The sequence below is a fragment of the Onychostruthus taczanowskii genome, unplaced genomic scaffold (genome assembly GCF_017590055.1).
Source record: "Onychostruthus taczanowskii isolate IOZ18803 unplaced genomic scaffold, ASM1759005v1 scaffold207, whole genome shotgun sequence".
Lineage (NCBI taxonomy): Eukaryota > Metazoa > Chordata > Aves > Passeriformes > Passeridae > Onychostruthus > Onychostruthus taczanowskii.
This window is the reverse complement of record NW_024499318.1, coordinates 330,029-344,109: the sequence shown is the minus strand read 5'-3', so window position 1 is coordinate 344,109 and position 14,081 is coordinate 330,029. Positions and strand designations below refer to the sequence as shown.

Below are 14,081 nucleotides of genomic sequence, written 5' to 3'. Positions count from 1 at the left end.
CAAGCAGCCCCAACCCCTCAGTGCCCGCCAGCCCCCAGCACTCCCAGTACCCATGGCCCCCATAAGCCCCCTCCAGCATCCCCTGAGACCCCCAGACCCCAGCCCTGGGCACCCCACGCCTGCCCCTCACCGCCCGGGGTCGTAGAGGCTGATCTCCTCCAGCAGCAGCGTCTTGCCACTGCTGTCCCTGCTGTCCCCCGGCTCTTGGGTGTCCCCCGGTGCCGGGGTGCCCCCGGGGGGCTGCGTGGCCTCGGGGCTCTGTGCAGCTGCCAGGACCTTCAGCAGCCGCCCGTCCTCGGCGCCCAGGAACAGCACGGTGTGGTTCCCGCGGGGCCCCGCGCCCGTGTCCACGGCCAGCTGGGTCAGCCTGCGGCAGGACACGGCCTCGCAAAGCCGGGCCTGGGGGCTTCCTGCACCCTCCCTGGCCCCCCACACCCTTGACAGGAGCCTTGGGCCAGGACTGTTCCCTGTCACCCTGCAGCACCCTGGACCTCCTCACGTCGGCTGTTCCCTGTCCCCACGGCCACTCCATCCACGAGTCCATCCCGTCCCCGAGGCCACAGTGTCCCTGAGACCACCCTGTCCCCGAGGCCACCCTCTTCCCGAGCCCACCCTGTCCCCAAGATCACCCTCTTCCCGAGCCCACCCTCTCCCTGAGGTCACCCTGTCCTCAAGGCCACCCTCTCCCTGAGACCACCCTGTCCCCAAGACCACCCTGTCCTCAAGGCCACCCTCTTCCCAAGCCCACCCTCTCCCTGAGGCCACCCTGTCCTCAAGGCCACCCTCTCCCTGAGACCACCCTGTCCCCAAGACCACCCTGTCCTCAAAGCCACCCTCTCTCTGAGACTACCCTGTCCCCGAGACCACCCTGTCCCCAAGACCACCCTGTCCTCAAAGCCACCCTCTCCCTGAGACCACTCTGTCCCTGAGGCCACCCTCTCCCCAAGACCACCCTGTCCTCAAGGCCACCCTCTCTCTGAGACCACCCTGTCCCTGAGACCACCCTGTCCCTGCACCTGGTGCCGGTGTGGGTGAAGAGGGGCCGCCCGCCCGCGGGGCCCACGGCGCCGTGCAGCAGCGGGTGCTCCTTGGCGAACACCAGCGTCTCGTCAGGGAAGTCCCCGGAGGTGACAACGCCGGCAGCAGGGCCCATCCCGGCACAACAGCCCGGCCTGCGGCACAGCGGGCGTGGGGACGCGGTGCCTGTGGCACCCGGGCGTGTCCCGGTGTGGGGTGGGGGTGCCTGGGCTGGTACCTGGGCTGAGGGACCCTCTCCTCTGGCACGGGGGTCCAGGTGGTCCCACGGGGCTCGGCGAAGGGGCCCTCGAAGGAGCGCTCCACGTCCGCCAGGTAGAAGGCGCACACGGCCGAGCCGGGGATGCTGCGGTGGCAGCAGAGGGGACAGGATGGCCTCGGTTTGACCAGGAGCCCTCCGTGTCCCACGTGTGTCCCCATGCTCTGTTTCCCTCTGTGTGTCTCTGTGTTACTGTCCCTCCGTGTCCCCATGTCCCCATTTGAGTCCATGCCCATGTCCCCCTGGGCAACGCCCTCCCTGTGTCCCCATGTCCCCACGTCCCCATGACCCTACATCCCCATGTCCTCATGTCCCTGTGTCCCCACATCGCCATGTCCCCATGCCTTCATGTCTCTGTGTCCCCATGTCCCCACAACCTCATGTCCCCACATTGCCATGTCCCCACGTCCTCACGTCCCTGTGTCCCCATGTCCCTACGACCCCATGTCCCCACGTCCCCCTGTCCCCCTGTCCCTGCCTGTTGGGTTGGGTGCCAAAGAGGGCGAGAACAGCGGGGCGCCCATGCAGGGTCTGGGGGGGTGTCACGGCCTCCAGGACGTCGAAGTAGAAGACGGTGTCCCCAGGGATGGAGCACTGCAGCCGCACCTTCAGGAAGGACGTCCAGCGCCGCTCCAGCACCCGCGGGGACCCGCCGCGGTCGTTGCGGCACACCCGGGCCACCCGGGCCACCAGCACCTGGGCAGCAACGCGGGTCAGCACCTGGGCACCCAGAGTCAGCACCTGGGCCCCCAGGTCAGCACCTGGGCACCCTCAGGGTCAGCACCTGGGCAGCAACGCGGGTCAGCACCTGGGCACCCGGGTCAGCACCTGGGCACTTGGGGTCAGCACCTGGGCAGCAACGCGGGTCAGCACCTGGGCACCCAGAGTCAGCACCTGGGCACCCTCAGGGTCACCACCCAGGGCACCTGCAGGCATTGGCACCTGGACACCCTCAGGGTCAGCCACCTGGGCACCTGGGTCAGCACCTGGGCACCCTCAGGGTCAGCACCTGGGCACCCTCAGGGTCAGCACCTGGGCAGCAACGCGGGTCAGCACCTGGGCACCCTCAGGGTCAGCACCTGAACACCCTCAGAGTCACCACGTGGACACCCAGGGTCAGCACCTGGACACCCGCAGGCATTGGCACCTGGACACCCTCAGGGTCAGCACGTGTACACCCGGGGTCACCACCTGGACACCTGGGGTCACCACCTGGACACCCTCAGAGTCACCACCTGGACACCCAGGGTCACCACCTGGGCACCCTCAGGGTCACCACCCAGGGCGCCTGGGCACCCCTGGGCATCACTGCTGTCCCCTCAGGCTGGCACCCAGGGGTCACCCACAGGCCTGACACCCTGGTGAGGGGCTCAGGAGTCTCCCCTGCCTCAACCCTAGGGTGGGAGGTCCCTGGGTGCTCCCACTGTGCCCCCCATGCCCGCACCCACCTTGCCCAGGGCGCTGAGCTCCACTGCCACCTCCCTGAAGAAGAAGTATACGTAGGGGCCGTAGGGCAGCACCTGGACAAAGTGGGGTTCTGGGGGGGCCAGGGGAGGTTGGAGGCACCATCAGCCCCTGCCACCTCCTGTCCTTGTCCCACACCCTTCTGCTCAGCCCCTCCCCTGCATCCTGCCCCCCTGTACCCCCAGACTGCAGCCCTGCACCCCCAACCCCATCCCCACCTCCCCCTGCCCCACTCTGCAGACCCCCATCCCACCCCCACAGACCCCCTCCCCATTTCGGGGTACCCTGCAGCCAGCGGGAGCTGTATTTGAGGGTGCGCAGGGGAGCCTGCCCGGGGCTCAGGCTGCGGTAGATCACGGCATCACTCGCCTGGAAATCGGCCACCGTGGCCGAGTACAGGCTGCCATCTGCGGGGTGGGGGGGACACACCGGGTCACCCCTGTGCCCCCCCGGCTCCCCCCCCACCCCGTGTGCCCGGCACCCACCGACAAAGAGAGCCACGATGCTTTGCTTGGCGTCAAAGGGACAGCGGGCCTGGCCACTGACCTCGTCACCCTGCTGTGCCAGGCTGCTCACCTGGGGGGGGGGACACGCCCAGAGGCCGTGAGACCCCCCCCCACAATACTCAGCACCCCCTTGTGCCATCCCCACCCCCAGCACGGACACGGCTGACACCCCCAGCCCATCCCAGGCAGGCTGCGAGCCCCTCTCACCCCGGGGGTCGCCAGCCCCGGGCCCCCCCCCCACCTGGTAGGTGCGGCACAGGGGGCTGAAGGCGTTGGTGCCGCAGGCCAGGAGGGTCTCGGCGTCGCGGGGCACCAGCACCCGGATGTAATTGTGACACTCGTCCTGTGGTGGGGACACGCGGGGACCCCGGCGTCAGAGCCCGCACCCCGAACCCCCGCACCCCGAATCCCCCCCGTCCTCGCCCCCTCACCTGCCGCCGGCCCCGCATGGCGCAGTTCTCCCTGTCCTGCGTCTCCCAGGTGAGGTGCTGCCAGGTGAGACGGGACAGGGGGTGGGTGGGCACGGGGACCCTCGCCCCGTGTGCCCCCCCCCCTTGTCCCCAGGGTCCCCGTCCCCCTTACCCGCTCCGGGTACAGCGTCCCCTTGTCCTGCCGCAGGTCGAAGGCGTAGATGTGATCCCTGGGGAGGGGGCGTGAGTGTGCAAGGGGGCACGGGGATGTGCAAGGGGCATGGGGGTGTGAAAGGGGAGGACGGGGGTGGGCAAGGGGCACGGGGGTGTGAAAGGGGGCTCAGGAGTGTGCAAGGGGACACGGGGGTGTGCAAGGGGACAGCACGCACAGGGGACTGCGGGGTCCCGCCCGGGGGAAGCCCCGACAAGGGCGCAGGAGCGTGCAAATCCTTGCACAAGCACAGAGGAGGATGCCCGGGCACGGACGCGCACGGGAGCCGCGCCCCGGTACCGGCGAGCCCCGCCGCGCTCACCGGGCAGCCACGAAGAGCGTCCCGTTCAGCCGCAGCATCCGCTGGAAGTCGAGGCCGAGCCGTGCCGTGCCGTTGTCCCCCCGGAGACCCCCGAAGCGCGGGTACGCGGCGGTGGCTGCGGAGGGGGAGGACACGGTGAGACCACCCCCCCCCGGCAGCCCCCCGGGGCCGCCCCCCCGAGCCTCGCTCACCTGCGAGCCCCACGGTGCTGCGAGCCACCAGGTCCCGCGGGAAGGACTGGGCGGGGGTCCCGGTGATGAGGAGGAGGAGGAGGAGGAGGACGAAGAGCAGCGGGACCCCCGGCATCGCGGGTGGGGCTGGGAGCGACCCCCCCGCCCCGCCCCGGGCTGCGAGCGGGGGGAAACTGAGGCACGGGGATGAGGGGCGGAGTGGGGACAGTGTCCCCAGTGTCCCCGGTGTCCCCTGTCCTCTCAGGGGTCCCCATTTCCCCCTCCCGGTGTCCCTAGTGCCCCTGCTCCAATGTTGCTGTCCCAAAGTCCCCAGTGTCCCCTTCCCAGTGCTCCCAGTTCAGCACCCCACTGCAGCACCTCAAAACACCCCCCCGACACCCCGACCCCGCACCCCAAGGACCCCCACGACACCCTCACAACACTCAGCGTCCCAGCCAAAACCCTAAAACACCCCAAAACAACCCCCCCGCAGCAACACTGCGTGGCCCCTACAGCGCCCTACACACCCCCCGGCCCAGCACCCCACAACAGGCAGCCTGCACCCCAAAAACACCCCAAAAACACCCCAAAAACACTGAAACTCACCCCAAAAACACCCCAAAACCACTGAAACTCCCCCCAAAAACACCCCAAAACCACTGAAACGCACCCCAAAAACACCCCAAAACCACTGAAACGCACCCCAAAAACACCCCAAAACCACTGAAACTCACCCCAAAAACACCTCAAAAACACCCCAAAACCACTGAAACTCACCCCAAAAACACCTCAAAACCACTGAAACTCAACCCAAAACCACTGACACTCTCCCCAGAAACACCCCAAAACCACCAAAACTCACCCTAAACCCACCCCGTCCCAACCGATGCACACAGAGGACACACAGGACACGGGGGACACACGCAGGACACACGGGACACACACAGGGGACAGGGGACACACACAGGGGACACACTCAGGGGACACGGGGAACACACAGGGGACACACGGGGGACACACTCAGGGGACACGGGGGACACACAGGGGACACACGGGACACACACAGGGGACACACAGGGGACACACTCAGGGGACAGGGGACACACACAGGACCACAGAACACGGGGGGACACACGCAGGACACACGGGACACACACAGGGGACACACAGGGGACACACGGGACACACACAGGGGACACACACAGGACACGGGGGACACACTCAGGGGACACACGGGTACACACGGGGGACACACACAGGGGACACGGGGACACACACATGATACGGGGACACACACAGGGGACAGGGGACACACGGGGGACACACTCAGGACACACGGGACACAGAACTGTCCCCAATCTCCGGTGACCTCCCGTGGGCGGGGCCTTTCCCGGCAGATCCTGCAGGGGGCGCCGTCGCCGGCGCCGTCGAAGCCCCGCCCACCCGAACGGCGCCAGGCCCCGCCTCCCTCACAGGAGGCCCCGCCCCCCGGTCATGGCGGGCGCGCGCGTGCTCGTGCACGTGCGGCGCGCGGGGGCGGGNCTGGGGGCACCGGGAGGGGTCTGGGGTCTCTGGGGGGGGGGACAGCGCAGGGCGGGGGGAGCGGCCGCCGCAGCGCCGCGGTGCCAGCGCGGTGCCAGCGGGCGCGGTGTCCCCGCAGAGCGTCACCGGCGTGTTCTGCCCCGCGCACACCGACGCGGCCCCGGTGAGCTGCGGGCTGCAGCGCGGCCGCTTCCTCATCTCCGACGTCCCCTTCCCCGGCTCCAGCCTCACCGTGCTCAAGGTGCGCGGGGCCGCCACCCCCGGTGGCTCCCCCGGTGTCACCGCGTCCCCCCTTGGCAGACATGGCACCCCTGACATCCCCGTGTCCCCGCAGAGACCCCCGTTCTGCCCCGCCAAGCTGGGAGGGGACACGCCGGGCGGCCGGGGGGGACAGCCGGGGGTGGGCGCAGCGGTGGCCGTGCTGCTGGAGGCCACCTGCGGCCACGTGCTGCTGACCCGCCGGGCCGCCACCCTGCGCCACTTCCCCGATGTCTGGGTGCCACCAGGTGAGTGCGGGGGACAGCAGCTCTGGGGACACCTCACTCAGCTGGGGACAGCTGTTTTGGGGTGCCCTGACTCCTGTCCCCCCACACAGGTGGGCACTTGGAGCCAGGAGAAGAGGTGAGGTGGCACCGCGGGGAGGGCAGGGGGTGCCCAGGTGAGCGTGGGGACACGGCTGTCCCCTGACACCCCGAACCCCCAGCTGGTGGCCGCAGGGCTGCGGGAGCTGGCCGAGGAGACGGGGCTGCACCTGGAGCCCGGCACCTTCTCCTGGCACCTGCTCGGCCTCTGGGAGGTAACGACCCCCCCCCAAACCCGGGGCTGGGCAGGGGGGTGACACCCCCAGGTGTCCCACGGGTCACCCCTGCTCCCCGCAGTCCCTGTTCCCCCCCTCGCTGAGCTGGGGGCCACCACGCTGTCACCACATTGTCACCTACCTGGGGCTGCGCTCGGCCGAGCCCCGGCAGCAGCTGCAGGTGGGGGGGTCCCTCCAAGGGTGGTGGGCACCTCCATGGGTGGGGGCACCTGCGAGGGGGTCCCTCCGTGGGTGGGGTCCCTCAATGGGTGGGGGCACCTCCAAGGGGGTCGCTCCGTGGGTGGGGGGCCCCTCTTGGTGTTGCAGTCCCTCTCTGGACGGGGGTCTCTCTGAGGGTCTCTCTGAGGGTGGGGGTCCCCCCATGGCTGGGCTGTTCCTCCCCTCCAGAGGCTGGGATCCCTCCAAGGGGGGGGGGGGGTCCCTCTTGAGGTTGGGGTCCCCCCCAGCGTGGGGGTCTCTCCCTCCACGGGGGGTCCGTGCCCAGGCCCGGCTGTGTCCGAGCCCGTGTGAGGTCAGCGCCGTGGCCTGGCTGGAGCCTCGGCTCCTGGAGGCCATCGCTGCCACCGAGGATGGAGCCGAGGGACCGGGACCGGGACCGGGATCGGGACCGGGACCGGAATCACTCCCCAGAGAGCTGCCGGCCACCGTGGGGTGAGACCCCCCTGACCCGTGGGGACGGTGACACGAGGCTGGGACCCCCTGGGGCTGCCCAGCCTGGCCGTGGCCCCGTCCCTGAGCCCGTTCCGTGTCCCAGGATCACGGAGCTGAGCGCCGGCGGCTTCCGCAGCTCCCGGATTCCCACCGGGATCTTCCTGCGCCGCGCCCCGGCCCACGGCCCCGACCTGGAGCGCGTCAGCACCGGCACCAAATTCGCCCTGGGGAGGTGGAGAGCGGGGCTGGGCTGGGGACAGCAGGGATAAACCTCAGCGGGAATAAACCTCAGTGGGAATAAACGTCAGTGGGATCCCAGCAGGAATAAAGTTCCCAGTGGGAATAAACATCAGTGGGATCCCAGCCCGGGCTGGAGCGGGGACATGGAGACCCCAGGAGTGGCTTTGTGTGGTTTCGGGTGGATTCCGGGGGAGTGGAGCAGGGTGCAGCTCCTTCCCCGGGCTGTTGGGATGGGGACACGGAATGGGACACGGAATAGGACATAGGATGGGGACACAGGATGGGGACACCAAATGGTACACGGGATGGGACACGAGATGGGGACATGGAATAGGACACAGAATGGGACATGGAACGGGACATGTGATGGAGACATGGAATAGGACACAGAACAGGACACGGGATGGGGACACAGGATGGGGACACCAAATGGGACATGGGATGGGACACGGGATGGGGACATGGAACAGGACACAGAACAGCACACGTGTGTGGCGGTTTCCCGGTTTAATGCCACAGCCCCGCTCCCGCCTCGGCCCGCAGGATCCGCAGCAGCGCGGCGTGGACGCCCTGGTCCATGAATCCCTGCGGAGGAAGGAGAGCGGCTTTTCCAGGGATCCCACCCAAAACTGTGCCCCCGCCCCCCAGAGAGCCCGGGCGGGGCCGGGGGTCCCACCTGGGCAGCGTGGAGGAGGTGGCTCCGGTACACGGCCACGGTGTCCCGGTGCTGCTTCTGCTGGACCTGGGGGGGCACAGGGTGGCGCTGGGTGACCCAGAGTGACAAAGGGTGACGCGGTGTGACACCGGGCGCTGTCCTCACCTCCAGCTGGAGCTGGAGCCGGGCGCTCCGGCCCCGCAGCCCCAACACCTCGGCCGAGAGTTTCTCCGTCTCCACCAGCAGCTGCTTCAGCTGGGGGGGCAAAGCCAGGGGCAGATTTGGGGCACACCCCCCCCCCCCCCCAGAGCCCCCTTGGTCCCTGTCAGCCCCCAAGGTCCTGCTCAGCTCCCCCCGAGGTCCCCCCAAATGGGGCTGGTAGGGGGAACAGGATGGGGATGGAAATGGGATTGGAATGGGGATGGGGATGGGGTGGGATGAGATGGGATGGGATGGGATGGGATGGGATGGGATGGGATGGGATGGGATGGGATGGGAACAACGGTGAGAAAGGGATGATGATGATGATGATGATGATGATAATGATGATGATGATGGAAAGAGGACTGGGAAGGGGATGGGGTTGGGAAGGACATGGGGATGGATATGGGAGGAAGAGGAAGACGGGAAGGGGTTGGCGATGGGGACAAGGATGGGAGGAAGATGAGGACAAGAAGGGGTCGGCAATGGGGACAAGGATGGCAGAGGAGGATGACGGCGACGGGGCCGGTGCTGGGGAGGTCCCGTCCCTCACCTTCCCGTCCTTGTCGCGGCAGGCGCGCTCCAGCCGGGCCGCGCGTTCCCGCAGCGCTGCCAGGCTGCTCTCCAGCCCCTCCGCCGTCTCCCGCAGCTCCCGCAGCTCCCGTTCCCTCCCGGCCGCCCTCTCCTCGGCCGCCGCCGCCGCCTCCCGCCACCGCTCCGCCTCCGAGCCCGGCGGGACCCCGGCGGCGCCGCGCTCCGCGCCGCCTCCCGGTTCTCCCGGTGTGCCGCCGTCCCCGTCGCTGCCGGGGCTTTCTCCGGGCTCTCCCTCCATCTCCGTGATGAGCTGCAGGGCCTCGTGCTGCGAGCGCAGCAGCGCGTCCAGCCGCCGCTGCAAATCCCGCACGATCGCGGCCCCGGCGTCGCCTCCCGCCTCCCGCAGCCGCGCTCCCAGCCCGTCCCGCAGCGCCCGCAGCTCCCGGCGCAGCCGCCGCGCCTCGTCCCGGTTCCCGGGATCCCGCAGCTCCCGCAGCTCCCGCTGCAGCCGCTCCCGCTCCCGGCCCAGCCGCGCCAGCTCCACCAGGAGCTTCCCGTTGCCCTCCCGCAGCTCCAGCAGCTCCTTCTCCATCCTCCCGCTCTCTGCCGGGATCTCCTCCCGGTTCTTCCCGCCCGCGGCCGGCTCCGTGCCGTTCACCGGCTCCCGGCGGAGCTTTTCCAGGAGGGTTTGGGATCCCTGGAGCATCCTGGCGTGGATCTGGTCCTGCTGCTCCAGCGCCTGCTCCAGCCCCGCCGCCAGCTGCTCCCAAGCCTGGTCCCGGGGGGAATTCTCGGCTTCCCCACGCAGCTCCCGGCTCCGGGAGAAGGCGCCGGCCTTGGCTTCCCGCATTTTGGAGCACTCCTCTCCCAGCCAGGCCAGGAACGGGATCAGCGCCGGGGCCTCGCCGCTGCCTTGTCCTCCTTGCCACTCTTCATCCCTCGTCCTCTTCCTCAGCTCCGCCACGCGCCGGGCCAGGAGCTCCAGGCAGGCGCCGTCATCCTCCTCATCCTCCTCATCCTCACCCGCGTCCCGTGCCGGCAGGAGCCGCACGAGCTCCCGCAGCCGCCGCCGGATGCCCTCGGCAGCTTCCTCCAGCCGCCGGCATTCCAGAGTCTTCCTCGCCAGCTCCTCCCGCAGCCGCCGGGCAGCGCGGCCATCCCGCTGCTCCTCATCTTCCTCCTCCTCCTCCTCCTCGCCCTGGATTCCTACCTGTCCAGCACCATTCTCTGCGGGAGGGAAAAACACAATCCCGTTTTCCCAATTTCTCCCAATTTTTCCCCGTTGTTTTCCCATTTTTTATCCCTTTTTTTGGGGGCTCCAGGAGGTCTCACCTCTCCTCCCGCAGTCTGGGACCTTCTGGGGAGCCCAGCTCGGGGCCTGCCCGGTGACACTCCCGGTGACATTCCCAGTGTCCTTGTCCCTCTTGTGGCCCTGCAGCAGCTCGGCCACTTCCAGGCTGCCGTGAGCCAGGGCCAGCTCCAGCGCCGTCCTGAGCCCGGGATGTGACACGCAGGGACATGGGGACAGTGAAGGATGGCAGGGGGTGGCGCACGGGCACAGTGACAAGATGGCACCGTGACACAGTGACACGGTGGCACAGGTGACCCCAATCCCTTCCCCGCAGCGGTGACACCCTTGGGGACACCCCAGTGTCCCCAGTGTCCCCAGTGTCCCCAGTGTCCCCAGGGTCCCCCGTCACCCACCTGCCATCCCTGTCGGCCAGCCCGGGCTCGGCCCCGCGCCGCAGGAGCTGGGCACAAACAGCCACGTGGTTCCCCTGTGCTGCCAGCATCAGGGGGGTCTGGCCGTGCTGGGGGGACACTTGGGGTGACCACCAACCCTTGCTGTCCCCTGCCACCCCCTGCTGTCCCCCTGTCCCCACTCACAGCGTCGGGAACATCCAGTGGCGCCTCGTGGTCGCAGAGCAGGAGCACGCTGGAGGCGCAGCCCGAGGAGGCTGCGGGGGGGGTGCTGTCACTGCAGGGCCTCTGGGGGACTCTTCTGGTGTCCCCCACGAGTCCCGGGGTGTCCCCGTGTCCCCCCCTCACCGGCCCAGTGCAGCGGTGTCCGGTTCTGCCTATCCACGTGGCGCTCGTTGGCTCCGTGCTGGGGGGAGTGCGGGAAGGGGATGGGAATGGGAATGGGAACGGCCCTGGACCCCATCCCAGCCCTGCTCCCATCCTCATCCTCGTCCCTGTTCCCTGTCCTTGTGCCCATCCCACCTCCATCCTCATCCTCCTCTGCATCCCCATCCTTATCCCTGGCTCTGTCCTGATCTCCATCCCTGTTTTCACCCCCAGTCCATCCCAATCCAATTCCTGTTTCCATCCCATCCCGTTCCCATTCCCATCCCACTCCCATCCTGCCAATTCCAATTCCCATCCCATTCCCATCCCACTTCTATCCCATTCCAGATCCTGTTCCCATCCCATCCCATTCCCACTCCCATCCTATTCCTGTTCCCATTCCCATCCCATCCCATCCCATCCATCCCATTCCCAATCCCACCCCACTCCCACCCCGTTCCCGTCCCTCTCCCACCTGCAGCAGCACCTTCACGCACTGGGGCTGGCAGGCGATGGTGGCCAAGTGCAGGGCGGTGCTGCCTGTGGGGACAGGACGGGCTCTGGGGACACTCCCGGGGGACAACTGCTCCCCTAAGGGACACCCCCCTCCCTCAGGGGACACCCCCTCCTCGGGGACACTCCCGGGGCTCCCTGCCTTGGGGGTGCAGGTCTGAGCTCCTCCACAGGTGACACAGGGACCTGCCTGGCTGTCCCCAAGGTGTCCCCAAGCTGTGCCCAGCTGTCCCCACCTACCGTCATCGTTGGTCCCGTTGACGGGAGCCCCGTGCTCCAGCAGCAGCGTCAGGCACTCGGTGAGACCCCCGGCCGCGGCCAGGTGCAGCCTGGGGGGGGGGAGAGGTGGCCGTGACCCCCGTGCCCCCCCCCCCCCCCCGCCCCCCCCCCCCCCCCCCCGAGCCCGAGCCCCCCGGTGTCCCCCCGGCCGTGACATACGCGGACTGTCCCCTGGCGTTGAGCTTGGCGGGGCGGGCGGCCTTGCGGGCGGCCAGGGCGGCCACCCGGGCCACGTCCCCGCGTGTCACCGCCTCCAGCAGCTTCTGGTCCTGCCGCGTCCAGCTCTCCACCTGCGGGACCCCAAATCCAGGACACGACCCCAGACCCCGCCCCGGGACAGGATCCCCCCCAGTGCGGGTCCCCCCCGCGCATGTCGTGCCTCAGTTTCCCCAGATCCTCCCGATCCTGAGGGATCGCGGAGCCGGGAGGGGGCGGAGAGGCCGCAGCGTGTCCCGGCCTGTGCCCGTCCGGCTGGTTTGGCGAGTGCCACCGAGCCGGGCTGGGCTCCAGCGTGGCACCGGGAGGGGTGGCACCGGCACCGGCACCGGGAACCGAGAGCTGGGTCTGGGAACGGGAACCGGGACGGGGAGCAGGGAGGGGCTGCGGGGCCAGGCTGGGGGCTGGGTTCGGGTCAGGATTGGGGCTGGGATTGGGGAGGAGGATGGGAATGGGCCTCGGATTGCAGCTGGCATCGGGAGCAGCGTCAGAAATGGGACCGGGACTGGGACTGGGACTGGGACTGGGATTGAGATTGGGATTTGGATCGGGACAGGGATTGGGGCTGGGACAGGGATTGGAGCCGGGATTGGGACAGAGATTGGAGGCAGGATCGGGACCAGAACTGGGGCTGGAACAGGGATTGGGTTTGGGATTGAGATTGGGATGGGGGTTGGAGCTGGGACAGGGATTGGAGCCAGGATAGGGACCAGAACTGGGAATGTGGCTCGGATTGCAGCCAGGATCGGGGCCGGGACAGGGACTGGAACCAGGATCGGGGCTGGGACAGGGATTGGAGCCGGGATCGGGACCAGAATCGGGGCTGGGAGTGGAATTCCTCCGGGATCGTCGCAGCTGGGGTGGGCTCGGGACCGAGGCAGCGTCGGGGCTGGCACTGGGGGCGGTCACAGCCGGCAGCGGGCTGGGATCAGGGCTGGCACCGGGATGGGGGTGGCGGTGGCACCGGGATGGGGGTGGCGGTGGCACCGGGGTGGGGATGGCAGCGGGGCTGGCACCGGGGGCTGGATCCGGCCCCCGGGGTGTCCTGGGTGGGGGGGGATCGTGGGGTGCTGGGGGGGCTGCGGAGGTCCCTAACTGTCCCCATCGCCCTCCTTCAGCTCCTGGCTGTTCTCCACCTCCTCGGGAATATCCTGCATCCTCAGGAAATCTGCGGGAGAACTCCAGGTTAACCCCTCCCCAAAATAAAATCGGGGTCCCAGGGTGGGATCTGCCCCCCTCCCCCCAAAACAGGGACCCACCTCGGGGGCTGGCGGGGGGGGAGTGGCGACCCCCCAAGCCCCCCTCATCCTCCAGGAGCACATCCAGGGTGTCCTCACCCTCCCGCAGCCGTTCGGGGTCGGTTGCCCGGAATTCCAGCTCGTCCCGGGCGCCGGGGAAGGCGGGGGGGTGGAACGGGAGGACGGCGGGGGGGCTGGCGTGGCTCAGCTGCCGGGTGGGAACGGGTGGGGGGGTCAGACCCGAGCCCCTGAGACCCCCACGCGTGGGGGGCACAACTCACAGCGACCCCCGGTGCTCCCGGTTCCCCCGGTGCTCCTGGTTTTCCCAGTACCCCCGGTGCTCCCGGTGTCCCCGGTTCCCCCGGTTCCCCTGGTTCCCGGTTCCCCTGGTTCCCGGTACTCCCGATTCCCGGTTCCCCCAGTGCTCCCGTTCCCCCCGTTCCCGGTACCCCCGATTCCCGGTTCCCCCTGTTCCCGGTATCCCCGGTACCCCCGGTACCCCTGATTCCCGGTTCCCACGGTGCTCCCGGTTCCCCCTGTTCCCGGTTCCCCCAGTGCTGCCAATTCCCAGTTCCCCCTGTTCCCGGTACCCCCGGTACCCCCGTTTCCCGGTTCCCCCGGTGCTCCTGATTCCCGGTTCCCCCTGTTCCCGGTACCCCCGATTCCCTGTTCCCCCTGTTCCCGGTTCCCCCGGTGCTCCTGATTCCCGGTTCCCCCTGTTCCCGGTACCCCCGCTTCCCCCTTCCCCCCG

The 14,081-nt window shown here is 68.9% G+C and overlaps 4 protein-coding genes across 4 annotated transcripts in view; 1 reads left to right on the top strand and 3 right to left on the bottom strand.

Moving 5' to 3' along the window:
- SEMA6C (semaphorin 6C) overlaps window positions 1-4,652 on the bottom strand; it is an 8,373-nt gene extending 3,721 nt beyond the window's left edge. Inside the window, exons 1-12 of the mRNA XM_041403943.1 lie at window positions 4,399-4,652; window positions 4,208-4,322; window positions 3,847-3,904; window positions 3,696-3,752; window positions 3,506-3,607; window positions 3,244-3,334; window positions 3,043-3,165; window positions 2,743-2,831; window positions 1,773-1,990; window positions 1,256-1,381; window positions 1,017-1,172; window positions 131-367 (exon numbers count right to left, since the gene is read on the bottom strand). Coding sequence (XP_041259877.1) covers window positions 131-367; window positions 1,017-1,172; window positions 1,256-1,381; window positions 1,773-1,990; window positions 2,743-2,831; window positions 3,043-3,165; window positions 3,244-3,334; window positions 3,506-3,607; window positions 3,696-3,752; window positions 3,847-3,904; window positions 4,208-4,322; window positions 4,399-4,513 — 1,487 coding nt within the window. The 5' untranslated portion in view covers window positions 4,514-4,652. The remainder of the gene's footprint in view (window positions 1-130; window positions 368-1,016; window positions 1,173-1,255; window positions 1,382-1,772; window positions 1,991-2,742; window positions 2,832-3,042; window positions 3,166-3,243; window positions 3,335-3,505; window positions 3,608-3,695; window positions 3,753-3,846; window positions 3,905-4,207; window positions 4,323-4,398) is intronic.
- A 611-nt stretch (window positions 4,653-5,263) lies between these two features.
- Window positions 5,264-7,700, top strand: NUDT17 (nudix hydrolase 17). Its single transcript, XM_041404028.1, has 8 exons — window positions 5,264-5,300; window positions 5,775-6,160; window positions 6,254-6,425; window positions 6,515-6,540; window positions 6,623-6,715; window positions 6,798-6,896; window positions 7,221-7,387; window positions 7,491-7,700. Exons 1-8 carry the CDS (start codon window positions 5,264-5,266, stop codon window positions 7,654-7,656), a joined length of 1,146 nt encoding a protein of 381 aa, XP_041259962.1. The 3' UTR covers window positions 7,657-7,700.
- A 376-nt stretch (window positions 7,701-8,076) lies between these two features.
- Window positions 8,077-12,568, bottom strand: ANKRD35 (ankyrin repeat domain 35). The gene is made up of 12 exons (XM_041404027.1): window positions 12,560-12,568; window positions 12,036-12,166; window positions 11,838-11,926; window positions 11,560-11,624; window positions 11,067-11,124; window positions 10,905-10,975; window positions 10,722-10,828; window positions 10,350-10,507; window positions 9,037-10,244; window positions 8,448-8,537; window positions 8,304-8,369; window positions 8,077-8,212 (listed from the first exon to the last, which is right to left on the bottom strand). The coding sequence occupies exons 1-12, from the start codon at window positions 12,566-12,568 to the stop codon at window positions 8,135-8,137; spliced, it is 2,130 nt and encodes a 709-aa protein (XP_041259961.1). The 3' UTR covers window positions 8,077-8,134.
- A 550-nt stretch (window positions 12,569-13,118) lies between these two features.
- The window catches only part of LOC121335668, a 17,365-nt gene continuing 16,402 nt past the window's right edge, over window positions 13,119-14,081 (bottom strand). Inside the window, exons 18-19 of the mRNA XM_041404026.1 lie at window positions 13,352-13,538; window positions 13,119-13,260 (exon numbers count right to left, since the gene is read on the bottom strand). Coding sequence (XP_041259960.1) covers window positions 13,184-13,260; window positions 13,352-13,538 — 264 coding nt within the window. The 3' untranslated portion in view covers window positions 13,119-13,183. The remainder of the gene's footprint in view (window positions 13,261-13,351; window positions 13,539-14,081) is intronic.